The sequence below is a fragment of the Mytilus californianus genome, unplaced genomic scaffold (assembly GCF_021869535.1).
Source record: "Mytilus californianus isolate M0D057914Y unplaced genomic scaffold, xbMytCali1.0.p SCAF_6, whole genome shotgun sequence".
Lineage (NCBI taxonomy): Eukaryota > Metazoa > Mollusca > Bivalvia > Mytilida > Mytilidae > Mytilus > Mytilus californianus.
Window position 1 is genome coordinate 87541413 of NW_026262712.1, and position 20185 is coordinate 87561597.

At 31.6% G+C, this 20185-nt stretch overlaps 1 protein-coding gene across 1 annotated transcript; it reads right to left on the reverse strand.

The window, feature by feature from the left end:
* Positions 1 to 897: 897 nt before the first annotated feature.
* LOC127706656 (uncharacterized) lies at positions 898 to 18155 on the reverse strand. The gene is made up of 9 exons (XM_052211311.1): positions 18126 to 18155; positions 17138 to 17259; positions 9261 to 9385; positions 6885 to 7330; positions 6461 to 6514; positions 5334 to 5472; positions 4117 to 4232; positions 3646 to 3718; positions 898 to 1287 (listed from the first exon to the last, which is right to left on the reverse strand). Exons 1-9 carry the CDS (start codon positions 18153 to 18155, stop codon positions 953 to 955), a joined length of 1440 nt encoding a protein of 479 aa, XP_052067271.1. The 3' UTR covers positions 898 to 952.
* Between the last annotated feature and the right edge of the window lie 2030 nt (positions 18156 to 20185).

Sequence of the window (20185 nt, forward strand, 5' to 3'; positions counted from 1 at the left end):
GACCTCGGCCTCATTTCATGGATCAGTGAACAAGGTTAAGTTTTGGTGGTCAAGTCCATATCTTAGTTACTATAAGCAATAGGACTAGTATATTTGGTGTATGGAAGGATTGTAAGGTGTACATTTGCAACTGGCAGGTGTCATCTGACCTTGACCTCATTTTCATGATTCAGTGGTTATAGTTCAGTTTTTTGTTATGATCTGTTTTTCTTATACTGTATGCAATAGGTCTACAAATTTGGTGTATGGAAATATTTTAGGATGTTTATAATGAAGTTTTATTATGATTTGATATTATAAATTATTTAGTTTAACTTACATTCATTTTTTTCATACCCAAAACTGTTTCTTCATTTCAGTTATTATGCATAATCCCTGACGTCTTTTCTAGTGATTATACATAATCCCTGAAAATTTCAGTGATTATATATAATCCCTAAACTAACCAGTTATTTTACATAATCCCTGAAAATTTCAGGGATTATGTAGAATCCCTGATTATATAAATTCACTGTAACATATATATATGTCTAGAGATTTGCACAACGATACTAATATAAGATGGTATTTATACGAAGATGTTGTTATTAAATCGTGTTGACAAATATTTCGGCTTAACAAATAGCCTTCTTCAGTGACACTGAAGAAGGCTATTTGTTAAGCCGAATTATTTGACACTGAAGAAGGCTATTTGTTAAGTCGAAATATTTGTCAACACGATTTAATAAGAACATCTTCGTATAATACCATCTTATATTAGTATCGTTGTGCAAATATCTAGACTTATATATATATATATATATATGACTTATATATATATATAATAAAAAGATGTTGTAGGATTGTCAATGAGATAACTATCCACCAGGGGTCAAATGAAGTGGATGTAAGCATATCATAAATATAGAATTGTAATTATACCAAATCAATGGAATACACTATACACAAATGTTTATAAATGGTGGGAGGCATCTCCATTGGGAACATGTATAACAACATCACTGTCGTGTGAAGAACCACCATCATCTCTCTCTTCGACATATCCTGCGTTAACTTGACTATTTATTGTATCAAGAGTTATATTTCCATTGGATATAATGTTTACATGTTCAGTAACTTCGCCTTCCTCTTTCAGAATTCCGTTTCTCTTTGCTTCCAGGTGTAATTTCAGGTCAGAGGTTGAATGTGAAGATTTTGGAGAGTGTTGGTGATGGTGAAATAATGGAAAACTATGACCAAAGCCTAAACCTTTCTTTTTCGATTTTCCTAAATTCTGATTGAGGAAAGCTGCTGAAACAAAAACAAGTTAAAAGGTAGTAACGGTTTTAAATCTTTACACATTGCTCCCAATATAGATAGTGAGTGTAATAAAAGGTTGCAATCATAGTTGTGTGAAGTTCTGATGCATTTGTGTAATTTTGTTTACGAGTTTGCTGTTTTCAGTTTTGCTTGATTTTAGCTCACCTGGCCTAAAAGGCCAAGTGAGCTTTTCTTATCACTTGGCGTCCGTCGTCGTCTGTATTCGTCGTTTGCCGTAGTCGTCTGTTAACTTTTACAAAAATCTTCTCTGAAACTACTAGAACTAATTTAATCAAACTTGGCTACAATCATCATTGATGTATTTAGTTTACAAAATGTGTCCGATGACCCCGCTTGCCAACCAAGATTTCCGACATGGCTAAAAATAGAACATAGGGGTAAAATGCAAGTTTTGCATAGTATTTTGAAAACCGCTATCAAAAGAGAAAATCTGACAGGGAAAAATGTTAAGAATGTTGAGCTCTACCTATTGTTAATTAACGTCAAAACTGTCAGGCGACTTCTTATAGGAGTTATTGCCCTTAAAAGATGAATTTTACCATTTAAAAAAATGTTTGCCTATTATCTTGAACATCATAATAGATAGACAGAAACTTTGAATAGCAAAAATGATCAGCAAGACAATATCTACAAATACGTCAAATATGGTCGAAATCTTTAGTCGACTCCTTATTAGAGTTATTGGCCTATAATGACGATTTTTACCAATTTTTTGCCTCATATCTTAAAAACTACAATAGATAAATAGAAACTTTAAAGAGCAAAAATGATCAGATAAGATCTACAAATAAGTCAACATGTCCGAAATTGTTAGTGGACGCCTTATTGAAGTTATTGCCCTTTAATGACGATTTTTTCCCATTTATGCCTATAATTTCGAAAACTGTAATAGATAGATAGAAACTTTAAAAAGCACTTATGATCAGCAAGACAATATCCAGAAATAAGTTATAATGGCAAAAATCTTCAGTCGACTCGTTATTGGAGTTATTGTCCTTTAATGACAATTTTTAACATTTTTTGCCCATTATCTTGAAAACTATAATAAATAAATAGAAACTTTAAAACGGAGTGATTATCAGTAGGATAAGATCTACAGATATGTCAACATGACTGAAATTATAGTTAACTCTTTATAGAGTTATTCCCCTTTAATGATGATTTTTACTTAAGGTAGATAGGGTGTCTTCCTCCATCTTGGATTTTGAAATACAAGAAAACAATCGGTCTAGATCTTTAATAAAAGGTGCAAATTTTGAGAGTAGTAGGTAATTCATGTGTAAGAATTTTCATTTCAATAGAGAAAATGACATATTTTATCATATTTATGGTTGTATTTTACAGAAAAACAGAATACTTTTGTTTGATTCTATTTTTTCCAACTTTGCCACATAAGGGGAGGCAACTCAAATGTAAGGGCAGATAATTCAGATAAAGTTACTTTTACAATAGAATGTGTTAGGAATTTACCTATTTTATTATGTAGCAAGAAAACGGGTCCCGTGACCCCATTTTTTCTTTTTCTTATCTGAAAGCATACTATTAGAGCTATCTTCTCATATTTTATCTCAAAATTCTATGGTGTAGTTTTCGTTTTATGGCAGAAAATTGGGTTTTCCATGCATAATCTATACAAAATCTGTCAATTTTGCACAACCTGTAGCGTGAAAATAAGCCCCGTGACCCATTCTTTTTATTATTTTTTTTTTAAAAAGCATGATATAAACTACATTTTGGCAAATTATTAAAAAATTCTATGGATTATAATTTAGACACCCCATCTACCTTAAAAGTGGCCATTGTTGAAGATGCAGGTGAGGGACACAGGTTCTTATGAGCCTCTAGTTCTTCAACCTTGAGCTTAGTTTTGCTACCCTTGACCTTAGTTTTAATGTTTTTTTGCGAGGTATCGCACTTACAGTAATATTCCTAATTAGAATTAAAAAACAAATAACTTAATTTAGTTTAGTGAATCGATTGCTTTAGTCAAAAATTATTTGTTGGTTTTTGTTATTTTAAAGACCTTTTGTCATATTTTTATGAGTTTGCAGATATCTGGCTGTATGAACGTTTTCTTCACTGGATGTTAACTGTAAATCCAGAAATAAGCATGGACACAGCAAATACAGTTCGTGTTACTGTGATACAAAAACAATTGATATGAGATCTCGTTTGACCTACATTTGAACTAATAAGAAACATACAGTTTCAAAAGCTTTCTAGGCAATGGTTTCTAAGACAATGGTATCTGAAGCTATGGACATTCTTTTTCTCGAGATTGTTTCGCCATTATTGCATTATTGTATTTATAAGACAAAGGCCTACCCAAATGTTGAGATATTTTCTGTTCAGTGACACCAGCTTCATTTGCTAATCTCCTCACAATATCCATTGATTGCTGAAAATAGATTGAAATATTCGTTACATGATTATTATTTTCATTTCATTCGGACATGTTCTCGAAGTCCATTCAATCGAATTTAGCTTTGGATGACTATTTGAATGGTCATTGTTAGGGGATGTCATGACCATTTGAATTACGGGGGGGGGGGGGGGGATGAAAATGAATATTCCATTTGTATACTAAAGTGCAAATAAATTTGTGTGCCTTGCCGCGGAAAAAAGCATGCATAGCAACATATATGAAAATGAATATTCAATCCGCAAAATATCCTCCTGCCCCTCTCCCCTGATATTATATCATATGGTCGTCCCCTTAATTTGTTTGCCCCTCTTATGTACGAAATCTAATACGTAATTTGTGTTACATAAATTTGTAATAGTTTTGATGCGTACCTGTAAATTTTTCACTTCGCTCTTTGTTTTCTTTAGGTCATGGGACACTTCCTTTTTCTGCTTGTAAAGTAGTTTTAAACGGAAGTGTTCGTGATCAATTACAGCAACAACCAAACCTTAAATTGGAAAACATGCTTAAATCTTATTTCATTTTCATTGACCAAAAAATGGAACATTACTTATGTCGTTTTCTTCCATATATACACTATATTATTGGTTTCAGTTCAATAACTCGAAAATGCTTCGATGAGATTATTTAAAATTCAAACAAAATGCTAGAAGTTTCTAAACACTGTACTAGTTGGTTTCAACTTTTCCCCTCCCATACTAATACAACCTAATAAAATAAATATTAGTCAAATTTTATGTTTTCACCAAATAATTTAAATATTCTTGTAAACATAACGATGTGTTCTATAATAAACACAGGTCTTGTTTCCAATACATGGCTCAGAATTAGGCCCTTTAATGCAAAAAAATATACTGGTAAAAGATTTTTATAAGATATAATAAATTCTCATTATAGAGTACAATCTGCATTAAAATAACTTTCAATTTTGACAACTAAAATCCGGTCGTAATTTCAAATAAATATTTTTTGGTTCCACTGCTATCCCCTTGATAATCTTGCTTATCCTTCCGGAGTACCTGAGCTCATCCCCGCTTTTTGGTGGGGCTCGTGTTTCTCAGCCTTTAGTTTTCTATGTTGTGTTTTGTGTACTGTTTTTTTTTCCTTTTTCTTTTGTTGCCATCGCGTTGTCAGTTTATTTTCGACTTATGAGTTTGAATGTCCTTTTGGTATCGTTCGCCTCTCTTTGATAATGAAGAAAATAGACAGACGTTGAACATTTGGAGTGTACTTGAACCACATCATTTGATATTTTAACACAAAGTTAGAAGGTCCTAAATATATAATGACCGAGTTCGAATTTGATATCCTCTAACAAAAATCATTTGAGGTACCAACCAAAAATAGATTCCACTAAACACGGGCGGAGTTCTATTGTCAAACTATTAACATAACCATTCTAAGTTATGCCTCCTAAAATGGAAAAAGAAAAAAAAATCAGTGAAGTTTGCGCATCGAATTCATTTTCAATGGAAATATTCTCTATACTTTTTTTTTAATATTTATTGGGTGTATTAAACATAATGAAGTATCTCAACTACTATGACACTTTTGTTTATTAATAAAATGGAGAAAAAAATCTACTTACTATTTACTACTCGAATGACCCGCCATGGTACCAGAAATGCCAAGATAATGACAAAATCTTGTATTTTGTAGGCGCTTATACCTTTCAAGAAATAGACATCAACAAAGAGTGACCCAAAGACTATTACACAGTCAAATACCTACAATGAACATATTGATGAATTAAAACCAACTGGCTTAAAGGCCGTCTTTTTCACTGTCAAATATTTCAGATAAAAATATGTACAATAAAATATAGAAAAACTGATTTTCTGACCTGAAGATAATCTTTACAAGGAATAATGTGTCTCCCTTATCCTATTATTGAATGGAAAAAAATGAACTACATATTTGCACCCCTCTTAAACCTCAAATTTATAACAGTAACATCTTCTTTGCAGCAGCTCCATTTACAATGATATAATAATAACAGTAATACAAATGATGATAGTTCATATGTGTATGTATAATAATAATAAGAAGAAAAAGCGCAGCAAAAACAACAAGTCGATCCATTTTCGATCGAGAAACTTAAAAACACTTGTTGACTGAAAGACTTGTTAAACAAAAAATATAGATATTAGAAGAGGAAAAAAAGATATCAAAGCCTGTGCTAAATTTTATAAAAAAAAACCAGGAATTTATTGTAAAAGTATTATGCCAATTGCAGAAATTTAATGCAGATGAGTGTTTCATAACCCGTTGATTATACTATATATGAAGCAAAAAAGTGTACAAATGGTCTTTCAGGTCCAAGACTTTCTTTTGTCTTATTAAATGTATTGATTAAGATTTTAACTGAACTGTTCTGGTTAATCTTTGCGTTTCTTTTTAGTAGCATATATTTGTAGTTTGAAACAGATAGAATGCGTCTTTTTATTGATTGTAATTCTATCATACAGATTTCCTTTTGACAAAAATAAGATCATATCTCCCTGAAGACTAATGAAGTTGCTGTATGACCTCTTCTTCACGTACAACCGCTGCCTTTCTGATATTTTGATACCAGTATTATAGTTCTTTTCATATTTAATGAACGGTGACAAATCTGAAAGCAACTATGGTATTAATGAATGTGTTCTACAGTGCTATGAAACAATAGAATACAATCTTGTCACTTTGAACAACTCATTTATATTTTGCACTTACTTCTAATTTTCTTTCAAAAAATCTCAGCCCATATGCAAATATCTTACAGATTGTCTGAAAAATAATATATGAATACTAAGTATTTAATACAAAAGTCAAACTTTAGAACGAATAGCCGTAATACACATGTGATGTACAAATGTATTTCTTTTACAAACAAAGGAACATGAAATGGTAATAGCATATGGATACAGACAGACAAACAGACATATGGATACAGACAGACAAACAGAAATGTATGCACACATATTACAAAACCGAGACAATGCGGAAGTCCAATTATTTTACAACTGATTGAATTATAAATTTGATAAATTCCGGAGGTGCAGTATTCATTTCCATTAGGCATTACAGTAACTAAAGCACTAATATACTCTTTAAATTTAAAGTCTGATATTCTGATATACTATTTCAAATTATTCACCTCAGCAGCTAAAATTGCTAAAATACTAATACTGGCTTTATGAAACGCATGCGCTAGGTCTTCTTCAAAACTATGCGCATGATCGCCTTGATGATCATCGTGATGGTCCTCCTTTGTACTGTTTCCGTTTTCGTTATCTGTCCCATTGATTTGGGTATCAGTATGCACATTGGCAGATCGTTTTTCTATCGTATGAGGAGTGGAATTTTCTATTACATGATGACTGGTTCCTTGATGTGAAGTCGTTGTCAATTCAGGACTACAGTTAAAAACTACTGACGGTAGCTTGTTGGTTTCAGAATGGCTCCATTCTATATGTGCGTGCAAAAGTTTAGAATACAGTGGTTCTACATCCGGTATTTCGATAACTGACAATTCCGTCGGATAGATAGTTTTCATATCAATGATGAAGTTATTCGTCACTGATTCCGATGATTCAAGAAGTCCTGCAATACACATATACAACAATGGTCATTATTTATTTGGTGATTTAAGATGTCCTGTAAGATACACAACAATAGTTATTATTTATTCAATTTTATCTTAGATTGTCTTAGAGTCTTATAGATATATGATTTTATACATCTATCATGGCTAAATTATAATAATTTCATTCATGATGTTTATTAAATTAGTTTAAGTAAAGAGCTTTAGCGTACTACCAAAACATTCCATGTAAAGCATGGTAAATAAATATTATGGAGCATATATTCAACTTTTTCCATGTTTTCTATTAATTATATTATTTTCAAAAGACTTGTTTATAATAGTTAACATACATTGTTTAAATAAAGTTAAATTGTGATAAAAGATATAAAATCTAAAAATGTAAATATGTAAATATGATGAAAACATTAGTTCTGGCTAAAAAAAAAGATATCCGCATTTATTAATTTCTTTTCGAGAATAACTTGTAATATTGTTTTACATACAAGAACATTATTTTTTCATAACCAAGTCTTTCTCAAATATATATTTTGATTTTATTTCTTTCTGATTTTTAGCATGTTTAACTGCTAAGTAGCTTTTGATTGTCAGTTTTCTGTTGTCTAGATTGTCAATTGGCATCTCAATGAACAACTGGTTCATGTCATTATCAGATAAATGTGAAAGCCATTACAACGCACATAGAACCTTAGAAGCCAGTGTTGAGCTTCACCTATGAGTTTATACATCACTGTCCCATGTTAGTGAAGGGTTCGGCGCCAGCAAATATGTTTAACCCCGCTACATTCTGTATGTGTATGCCCCAAGTCAGGAGCCTGTAATTCAGTGGATGTCGTTTGTTTCTGTATTCATATTTATTTTTCGTTTATTGTTTTGTACATAAATCAGGCCGTTAACTTTTTCGTTTGAATTGTTTTACATTTTTCATTACGAGGACTTTTATAACTTACTATGCGGAATGGGTTTTGCTCATTGTTGAAGGTCGTACGGTCATTTGGTCTCTGGTGGAGAGTTGTCTCATTGTCAATCATACCACATCTTATTTTTATATTGATATTAGGCTATAGTGTAAATATCATTGTAAACCAAGACAAATCTTAAAATAAATCGATTGTCCCGTGCTGAACTTTCAGTGGCAAATATTTCATGCATATTCAGGATGACGCGGGTAAGAAAAGCCAGTAATAAAGTCATTACTTCTATTCATTCGCAGTAAAACCTTTAAAAAACAGATGCTCTGAAATCTATGGCAATTCTAACGAAAAGACCGGAAACCGTAAAATACTATAAAACTCCAGTGTTACACAAGAAAAGATGAACTAAGATGGTTCTGCTCAAACCCATTTTGTTTTCAATTACCGATCATTTTTACATCGGGAAAGCGTCCTAGATTAAAGTAACGAAAAAAAATTTATAAACGCATCACAAGTTAGAAGTAAAAGGCACCATGCAAGGATTTTCAAGTATTTGAAATCTGAAACCTTTTTTTTCTCGAGCGTACTTAACGAAGACTCTTCCAGAAACACACGTCTGGTGCACTAAAATCGGAACTGGTTTTCTGGGGGAGCGTGGGAGGTGGATTTTATGCAGATGTAATATCTATTTTCACTTGTTGTTAGCACGGGTTATTTATTTCGCATGTGTACACAACTTATACCTGCATTGTCTTGCTTTTAAATGGAAAGACTATTCATTTCTATTATGTTTTGGGCTATTACCAGGCCAGAAAATATATATTTCCAAAATTCTCCTGCCCCCTTCCTCATCCCCCAGAATATCAAATGGTCATTCCCTAATACTTTCCCAAATATATTGTTATTTTAGTTACTTGAACAAATGTGCAATTAATGAAATAAGCATAGAAATTCATGACCTACATTGGGCAGGATGGAAAAACAAAAGTCATACTATGTTAAGATAAGATTATACCTTTTACATAATACATGTCCAGAATAAGTTCTCCCAATACAAGAATACAGTCGATGACGTTCAGAATAATAATACAGAATAGTACTTGTTTACTATGTAAAACATGTTCTCCCTTTCTTCGTGCTCTGAAAGTACCACAAATAAAACAGAATTATTACACTTGATTGATTGGTTGATTGAGTGTTGCTTGCTCAACGCCCAATTCAAATTCTGACTTTATTATGATACATCTTTGTTTCCTTTAAGGAAACAATAAGTGAAGGATTGGCTGAACGTTTATTGTCTATCAGCTCATAGACATAATTGTGTCATGTGACCGTGACGACATCAACTTTTATGCATGATTTACTCCTTCAAAAAATGAAATTTAGAATTAAATTATAAGGAGGAGACTGTAATATTTTTTCTGTCTATTCGAAATAACCTCATAAATGTGGTGCATACGCGGGTTATTCAGTGTGCACCACATTTTTTATGTTATTTCTTCATAGACAGAAAAAATTTTTTACAGTCATTCCTTGAATATTTCTTTAAATTTCATTAACTACAACCTAAATAGATGTATAGCCATTTTTATATTCTTTTTATTATAGTACAGTTATCCAATTTCTCTTTAAATTTGCCGAATAACACGAAGTTTGATGACCTATGTATCTACCCACTGAAGCTGCATAAGCTTTGATAAAGTTTTTAATTATACCCTTTTTCTTAAAAAAAATATAATTTGCAACTGTTACGAATTTACAGTTTAAGAATGTTATAATATATCTACAGTTATATATTTTCCGATACCTCTATGAATTTCCCATTTGATCTTTTTATCATTGAAAACAGCATCGAAATCATCCCTTTATCCTTGGTTGCTATAAGACGCTTTACCTATACAGTTGTTGCTAGGGTGCTCTCTTCGAGGTCCGCGTTCGAAGTATAAATACTGGGTAGCTATTCAGTTCAAATTGACCGACCGTGCAAGGGCTGTATAGCCAGTCAAGGTCGTTAAAAACTTCCATTTGTTGTTGTTCAAATTGACCGACCGTGCAAGGGCTGTATAGCCAGTCAAGGTCGTTAAAAAAACTTCCATTTGTTCAAATTGTCATTTGTACCGAAGACAGCAGACAGTGAACATCGGAAAATTTGGAAAGGAAGAAGTTTACAACAGGCAGAATGTTTAGTTTAAGTGAAGTGAAGTGCTTGGAACCTGCGGACAGGATATAGAAAGGCTGAGACTGTTGGTTCGGTACAGATTGTCCAAACAGGGTTGGCGCTAAGGTTTTGCGTCTCACATCTCTCACTATTGCAGTGAATGTTTGCTGACATACCATGCCTTAGTGCTACCCTGTTGTTCTGACAGTTAAAGACATACTTGTTTAATAAAGTTTCATACGAAAGTTTACACCAGTTCAAATAGTTTCCATAAGTTCGTTTTAATAGGTTCCATACATTTAGGTTTCAGCCTATAGTTCCAAACATTTGGTTTTAAACAAGTATCAGACTGAAAGGGTTTTAGACAGTTTAATTTACAAGGTTCGGGTTAGGCTGATAGGTGTTGAAATTCGTTTTATGAAGTATTTGTTTTATATTAAGTAGTATAGCGTAAACTGTTTGACTTTAAAAATTTTGCATTTGCTCTTCAAATCCCAGGAAACTGGTACGAACCCGAGGATAAAAATATCAAAACGCCCTCGCCCGGTTACACGTTACACTACTATGATATTAAGTTTGATTAATATGGCAAACAAGTAAAATGATTATTTTCTTTTTCCATAAGACGTATTTAATCTTTTCTTAAACTTGTTTTAAATTACAGTAACTTATTTAAAAAGAAATTGTATTAGGAAACAGTACATTTTTACCATTCATAACTTGAGCTGAACACGACTAAGAAAAGTAATATTCGCGTATATTTGTACAAAAACTTTGACACTTCTTTTATGTTGGGATGCAGATGCTGGCTTATAATGAGCCATGTAGTATTTGAATAACATTTTTATACTAAAAAGATAAAGAAAGGTGTCGACTGCTCAAACCAAGTCTTTCACTAGTAATGTGTGTTTGTTATGAGTTTTGTATATATGACTGATTTTTGGTGCAATATTTTATCAAAATTATTTTTTTACTTTGTTATGAAATAATTTACTCATTGTCCATGATGATTGAAATTTTAAAGATATACATGTATCATATCCATTTAATTTAATTTAAAAATAAAAGTTTAAAGAAAAAAACATCAAATATTTGTAATTAAAATCTTTCTTTATATATGTGTCAGTAAATTATGAAGTTGTAAATGAAATATATAAATATATGCGAAACAACTATAAGTTAATAAATGATAAACCTACTGTGAAAAAAACTTACTCTTTAAAAAAAAGAGGGGGATGGGGATGGTAATCAAATCAAAATGCCTTGTACAATTATAATACCTGATGATGAAAGAAAACAGCAGAAACTATTGCCTGAGGTAATTTTGAATAAAACTAAATGGGATATTATATTTGTTTACAGTTTTGACAGAAATTTTCAAAATCTATCAAGGACGTATAACTAACATATACTAATATACGTCCTTGAATCTATGTACATATAAAATTAAGAAGATGTCATATGATTGCTAATGAGACAGCTCTCCAACAGAGACCAAATGGCATAGAAGTTTACAACTATAGGTCACCATAAGCCTTCAACAATGAGCAAAACCCATACTGCATAGTCAGCTATAAAAGGCCCCGAAATGAAAAATTTAAAACAATAAAAACAAGAAAACTAACAGCCTGATGTTACTTTTTTGTATGTACAAATCAATGAACAAAAGGCAAATATGATATACAGCAACAAACAACAATAACTGAATTAAAGGCTCCTATACATTTGTACCTTAGTTTATGGGAAAAATTTTTATTGAATTTTTATTTTGACTATAGCCAATGGTTCATTAGCATGATTAGTTTAATCATTAAAAACTGCATCATTGTTACTATATATATAAAGTAAACAAATCATAATAGATTTATTATATTTATTATATATTCATAAACATAAAATATATGTAATCACGCTTTGAAGAATTTGAAGTTCAGTAACACTAACTACAAGTAATACAAACTTTTTCATATGTACGAATAAAAAGAGATGTGGGTATTTGTCAATGAGACAGCAACACAATGACAAACATCTCCATCATATATCCAGAGGGTAAGATAGTCTCAGATTACAACAAAGATGGACAAGTGTTTATACAATATGCAAAGCTCTATAAAACTTGTAAATAAATTTATTTGTGTCCACTATAAAATAAAAAGTCAGTGTGATCCTTAAACGCACCTTCAATTTTACACAAGTTTGTAAGAATGAATACTTTTAAATATTTTGGAATAAAGTTTTATATTGAATTATCATATTTTACTCTGCCAAATGTACTCTAAGTGGGTAAAACTTGCATATTCACAAGTCAGCATTAAAAGATTTTTTTTGAGATTGCTTAATTAGAATATTATAAAATATGAAAATAAGAGATATATAAATACTGGAATTGGAATTTTCTTCGATTCCTCATGAATGTTTGCATTATTTTTAAATACAGCAACATTTACTTATAAAATTATATATGTGCTTTTCCTTTCCGGAAAATGTAATGAGCGATGTCAAGTAATGAACAAAAGAAGTAACATGAAGTTAGACAAAACAACTTGAGGTGCCAGATTTTGTGCAATTGTTATTTGCAGATTTATAGATGGATTTTGCCAACATGTGAACTGTTACACAGGGATCAAATATGTTATTTTGTAGAAAACGTTTGTTCCATTATTTCCCAAAGATAGTGAATTTAAAAGTTTCATATCTATTTACTGAATTGAATGCTGCCTAAAAAGAATTTATTTGCGTCTACTTTACAACATATTTTGTCATAAATTGATTTTATATCTTTTTGTGACAATTAATGTTGATTATTAGGGCTTAGTTGTTGACATCTGCTCTATATAGTAATCTCTCTGTTCGTCTGTCTGTCAACACTTCTATGTCATACGATAAGTCAAGATTACCTCAACTGATTTAAAAAATGTATATGCAAAGTGGAAATAAATGTAAAACGGAAGATCCCTTGTGTTTTTTGTAAAATTTGGGGGTGAAAATGTGGTCGAACACTAGGTATTTTTAAAAATATCACAAATTTTGAGAAAACATTTTTTGGCTAAAATTTCCACAAAATTTGATAAAGTAGTTATAATATGCTTTTCAAAATTGATTCCCAATGTTAAATATTGACTTTTGTTATGATTTGGTCTAAAATTTACCAAGAAGACTTAGTTTTTTTTTTAACTCGCCTGCTAAAGTAAGTCAAAGGGATTAAAATCCAGCGAGGATTTAAACTATTTGCATAAACCTTCATATTTCCGTGGGTAGAAGACTTGGATGCTTCATTGACTGTATACAAATACTTTATGTTAAGAAGTTTCCGTCTGTCATATGTCCATTGTCCTTGGTCTCATTTTCATGGTTCAGAGACTGCCTAAATATTATTTAATATATTTTATAAGACATAAAAAATTTAGCGGTCGTATATGATACATGACGTTGTCGTTGTCCTAAAACGTTTGGTTTTCAGACAATATCTTGAGTATAAGTGTATCGATCTCTATGAAATTGTACCTCAAGGTTCCATACCACAAAAGGAAGGTTGGGATTGATTTTGGGGGTTATTGTCCTCACTGTTTTGGAATAAGGGACCAAAAACAAGCATTTTTCTTATTTTAGGATAATAACTTGTGTATAAGTGTGAATTTGTACCACAAGGTTCCATACCTCAGGAAGGTTGGGATTGATTTTTGGGGTTATGGCCCAAACTGTTCAGGAATTAAGGGCAAAAAAACCAAGGATTTTCTGGTTTCCGGACAATAACTTGAGTATAAGTCTTTAAATCTCTATAAAAATGTTCCACAAGGTTCCATACCAATTAATTTTGGGGGTTATGGCCCTAACTGTTTAGGAAAAAGGGACCAAAAACAATACTTTTCTAATACTTTGTATAAATTGCTTATTTCTTGGTCAATTTCAATGGTGTTTTGTTTAAAGTCTTGAATTCTTGGGGTTCTTTGAAATGCTGAATCTAACCATATATTTAGATTTTTGATTTTTGGTCACGCTTTCAAATTGGTCCACATTAAGGTCCAAAGGGTCAAAGGTGAAATTGTTAATGATAATATTAGTAAGGTGATTAAGAGAGGAATGAGGTGAAAACAGGCATTATTAGCTCTTCTTTGCTAATGAGACAACATTCCACCTGTGACGAAACGGCCATTGGACTTGAATCATTTTCAACTTAACTAGTTGCAATTGATTTACTGTTCATAAGTTCTTCTCTGGTTTAAGGCACATCACTATAATAATTATTATTATTAATGCCGAGAGTATCAGGACATGATTTGGGTGTAACAGCTACCAAGGTATCTGTTAGCTTAAATCCCAGTCCCGACTCATGCATATTAAATAATTGATATTGGTTAATGTTTAGTTAAAGTAAAAATTGCATGTAACACTTGGTTCTTGTTAAGGATTTTGTAGGCAAATCAATGGACTCAATATTGTTGGTCATGGTGAGTAGGGGTAAAAATTGGAATGCGACATCTGAGAAGTAGAAGGGGGAAACATTTCAAAAAACCGTGATTTAGAAAACGAGTTACCAAATCATTTATATCAAACAACAGCCTAACGTTGAACCCTGAAGTCCTATAAATACTGTCGCCCTGTAAGCCCGTTACATTTCCTTATTCGTGGATATGACATCATACGACCGATCGAACAGAATATTTACGGGGAAGCCACAGGCGCTTGTTTCCATCCATTAGGAGGTCGACTATCCATATATAAGAGGGTCGTATTGGGGTACCTTCATGACGAATAACGGTAAAACAATCTTGCCAAATGACGTTAACGGTATTTTTTGGTGAATGACGATAACATGTATACTTTCTTCATGACGAAAAAAAAATCGACTGATTTTGACGAATCACGTTATTTTTTTCCCAAAAATAACGGTAACGGATAATTATTTGAGACATCTGACGAATCACGATAAAATTTAAAACAATTTGACGATAACGGCAGCCGAAAATGACCGTTTCACGCCTGACGGTAAAGGGCATTCCTACCCTCATATAAAAGAAGATGAAATGGAACACTGAGGGGAATATAAAACAGGGTAGGGCAAATTGTACATTAAGTTAAAAAGCTAGGTAACAAAAATGGTCAGAAGCGGAGACGGTACACACATATTCGTTAGCCACCTTCATTTATGTATATGGATAGTCCAACTCCCAATGGATAGAAATAATGACCTGTGGCGGGGAAGCATTGGTATAAGATAATGGAGGGTCGTACGTAATGGGGGTACCTTCATTGCATTAAGGAATGAGGAAACAGAAGACAATCTATTATTCTTCATGTTTATAAGCATATTTCCCCCTGTTATTGAATCAAGAATCACGGAGTTAAAAATATGTTTCCATCAAGACCCGAAGATGGAAGAAAATTTAACGCCATTTTCAACTGGAACCGTATGTCGACGTCAACAAACCGGGAACCGAAACGTTCAAGTTTAAGGACATGGTAAGCTCATACCGACCATTAATATTTGTATATTCCAAAGGCATACTGAATATTTTACGGAAGGAACCAACCTATCATTTTGATTGCCCCTTTCATGTCTTCCGCCTCGTTTTCAGAAGTAAACTTTCAGAAAGTGCAAAATATGTGAATATTATTAGAACAGTTTTAATCATATACAAATCAATCAATTACGATCAACTTACCATCGGATAAATTACTAATATTATTTAATTTTATTATAGTATGTAACCACTAATAAAATAATCCAGAATTGAGATCTAGAAGATTTCGTCAACGTTCACTAAAATCTCAAACTCTGGCCTTTTTGGGGTGTTAATCTCATCACTTTATAATAATAAGCGTTACAAAATCGTTCTCACATATAAATGTATCGACTGAAAACGCTTTTATAGATTTAATATTGGGGACCAATTAGAGAATTTACCGCACTTATTCCTTTCATCATGTTTTAAACAGGATTTTCACCTTGATTTTATTAGCCCTTCCAAAACTTTAACGACATATAGATATGTAACTGTCTTTTTGAAATGTAGTGTTGATAATTTGACTTGGTATACCAAAAGCTACTTCAGTCTTGCATATTGTAACTTTCATGCAAATATAATAAATGAAGCAGGATTATTATTCTCTTTACTTTTAGTTTGCATTCTCATTCAAAACTATATATCATTATTATTAAAACTGGAGATGAACTAGTAATGTAAGTACAACTTTTCCTTAGAAAATGGCAGCAATGTTTCTTTTAGAATTTATAGATACCGCTTGTACCTCGAACAAATACCCACATGACATTCATTAGTCGAAATTTCGAATGCTAAAACTGCTTTTTGGTTCCCTTAAAATTATTTTACCAGACATAATAATCGAACATAAGAAAATTGTTATCCAGGTATTTTCCATCTGTGGAGTCATTCTATTTTTAGGAGAAATGTAACAATGGTTCTTCATTCAAATATTCAGATATAAATTACAACTTAAACCAACAAACAATTTTCCTATAAAACATTTGATCTCCGAAAATGTTTAAATGATTTGCCAAATTCCCATGCCTATGTAGCGTGGCTGGTGATTACGTCTTAGTATATTTCTCTTACTTAATCGCCCAAAGATGTTATTCTAAAGTAGATAAACGGAAATACTAATTGTGCAAGTAAAAAAAATCTATTTCAGGTGTTTGATTTAAAAATAAACATTCTATTTCAATTTATTTGTATTGTTAATATAAACAAATTGTATAGTTGAATTAATCTTACTTTCCAACCAACGTCTGAGGTGGAGCTCTATTTTCTCTTTGTATTTCTAATTCCAGTCGCTTCTCCGTTTTATCTAATATAGAATGGAATCTGGCTATAGCTAGAGAACCAGTAGCCAAAGCCTAAAATATTAAACAACATAAGTAGACTTTACTTGTTATTTCCTTTTAAAAAAATGTATATAAATCAATGTCCCCTTTTTCAGATGAACTTGTGCATATCACATAGCAAGTGATACATGTTTATTGCAAATACGTACATCTTTTTGCCAGTCAAGGAATATGGCGTCGATTAAGCCGTACTGTGACCTATAATTGCTAAAATCCACTTCATTTGGACTCGTTTTGATAGTTGTCTCAATGGTAATCAAATCAAATCTCCTTATTTTATATTAAGTTGGTCTTCTTTGAACCAATTCAAACTTAGGGTTATTTCAGAGCTTGAGAAAGGGTGCAAACACTTGTCTACTATTTAAGGTCTTATCTTTACCTTTGAATATAAAAAAGAAGATGTGGTATGAGTGCCGATGAGCTACATGTTTTATACGAAAATATATCAATGACAAAAGAAACAACAACACTACATGTTTTATACGAAAATAATCAAATTAATGTATCTATTCAATTAACGATAGCATTGGTAAGAAATTATGACGCAATATTTTTGATAACATTGAAATTCAATTCTGTTTTTTCCAAAAATTCTGAAATTCTTTTTTGTTTTGAATTCTCAAAAGCCGTTTTAAATTTCGTCAAAATGGAGTCATTCAGACAGTCGTCATACAAAACAACTAACAAGTATTTTCTAGGTTCATTTCAATCCAACACGCATTGTGATTAGTTGTTTTAGCGGCACAATCTTTGAAGGTAAATGCTTACAATTTTAGAATTTAAACCTAATATTTAGCAAGAAAACATGAAATTGAAAAAAGTTGATCGGCGAAATGGTGGTATGTTGATGTGTTTTTTCTGTGGCTTATTGTATTTACCTTGAGCCCTCTCTCGGGTTTCTTCTTCATCTTTGGCGAATAGCACAGAGGTGGGTCTAAAAAAGGGAGACGAATCAATGAAATGGACAAAATTAGAAATGAAAATTAATTTAATTCTTATTTATAAGTTTGAATTAGTACACGTTGAATTATAAGATAGCAATATCTTAACTCTTTAAAAGTTATAAACTCATTTGAACGTACTCGCTCTAATAAAAAATAAGATGCAATAAAATAAAACATTCAAACTTACCTTGTCTAGTAGATGTATAACTGATGGACTTGGTTGATAATATAGAACCTGTTTTATTTCATTTATTACTTATATATGATAAAAGAAAATATGTAAATTCTAAATGTTACAAACTATATATTCTATTTACTGTAATGGGATTATATATAGTCGTTAATAGACTACAATATGTGTGTGGCTATTATCAGTAAAATATTTGACCGTAGTGTAACAGTATCTACCTTAAAGGTATTTTTAAAATGTAAAACGGAACGAATATAAGAAGAAACATGACCGCATATCCAATATAGAACCGATGTCAATCAAAAAAGAAATAATAAAGACAAAAACAAAAACAAAAACAAACACAAACACAAAAACAAAAAACAAAAGTAAAACAAAACAAAATAAAATCTCACTGAGATCTCGTGTTGTTCGGAAAAGTCGGATGTATTTGTCAATGTAACATCGATTTTGCACGGTGTTGATAATCTTATCAATGGAACTCATTTCACGGGTGTCATTAGGTATATCGAAAAAAAGATCGTGAAAGAATAACTAACAATGGTCGACTCGGCATTGCGATCGGATCATGAAAGGGGTGGTATCGGATCGTGAATGCCATTAAGTGTAAATCTACTTCAAAATCTGTGAAAAGTCTGCTGTATTTTCAAAATGTGGAACAAATCAGAAAAACAGAAATATGTCTGTCAAAATGATTCATCTTCCTTAATTATGCTGTGCACTAAGTTAAAGAAAAGATGCAGTACTTTTAAGGAAAACACATAAGACGACACACAATCCTATGAGAATCATTAAGAAAAAATCAATTTTTGTATCTACATATATAATGGTCACATTCCAAAATATCATGATATAATTGAAACTTAATATTTAGTGCGTCAGATAGTCCATTTAAATAAAAGTATGTTATTATTTGTTCATATTATTTTAAAAACAATTCTTTTTTTACCAATTTATATACTTGTAATTGGTTGAAGTGTGTAGTTACTTACTAAGAACGTAAACTAATGCTTTCAATTTTTTTGGTGATATATATGTTTTGTTAAAATATTCTTTTTCACTTTTTAGGTCTTTTGGAAAATGTTGTTTGTTTGTTCCAGGGATACCATAGAGAACATTTTTGAACAATTTAATGTTGTAATAGACAAAATGTGAATATTCATATTGAATATAAATTTTTGGTGCATTTTCAGCCTTATTTTTTTCCCCTATTTTATGCACAGCGTGGACAAAATTTAAAACTTTTCGATGTATATATTCTGTTTTCTGTTTGGTATTAAATTAATAATTTTAAAAGATCCATTTTGTAACATCTTGTGATCCGTTTATTTGGCAATCGCCAATGGCAGTCAGCAGGGTTTAAGAACATCTGTTGTTCTACCTGTTAGTAAATTGCGTTTTGTTAAAATATACTTTTTCACTTTTTTGGTCTTTTGGAAAATGTTGTTTGTGCTGTATTTAGACCCCTCTATCAAGAAATTTGTTTTGCATGCACACGTATAAAAATTGCGGTTTTTATCCAACGCAATCATAGGTTTGAACGTTGTTTTCAATTTAGATTTGTTTATATTTTTTCGTTTGGGCTTGTATTATATTTGCCTTCGGGTTTATATGATCCGTTTATCCTATTTCTAATATTTCGACTCTTCAAAATTCAAGAGTCTATCCTAAATTGAGGTAAATTATATGGCCTTCCAAATACCGTTTCGATCCCTAACATCACTGAAGAGACATTAATTGTCGAAATCCGGATATGGTGTACTAATTTTTGCACACTAATTTTTGCACCTTTTGTTTGTGATAT

Bases quoted from the DNA above. Each gene is read 5' to 3' on its own strand.
- LOC127706656 (XM_052211311.1), bottom strand. From the start codon at position 18,155: ATGAAGAAGAAACCCGAGAGAGGGCTCAAG. The intron at 17,260-18,125 runs GTAAATACAATA...TTAATATTTTAG, and splicing joins AACCCGAGAGAGGGCTCAAG to GCTTTGGCTACTGGTTCTCT. The intron at 5,473-6,460 runs GTAAGTGCAAAA...TGTTCATTGTAG, and splicing joins TTTTTGAAAGAAAATTAGAA to GTATTTGACTGTGTAATAGT.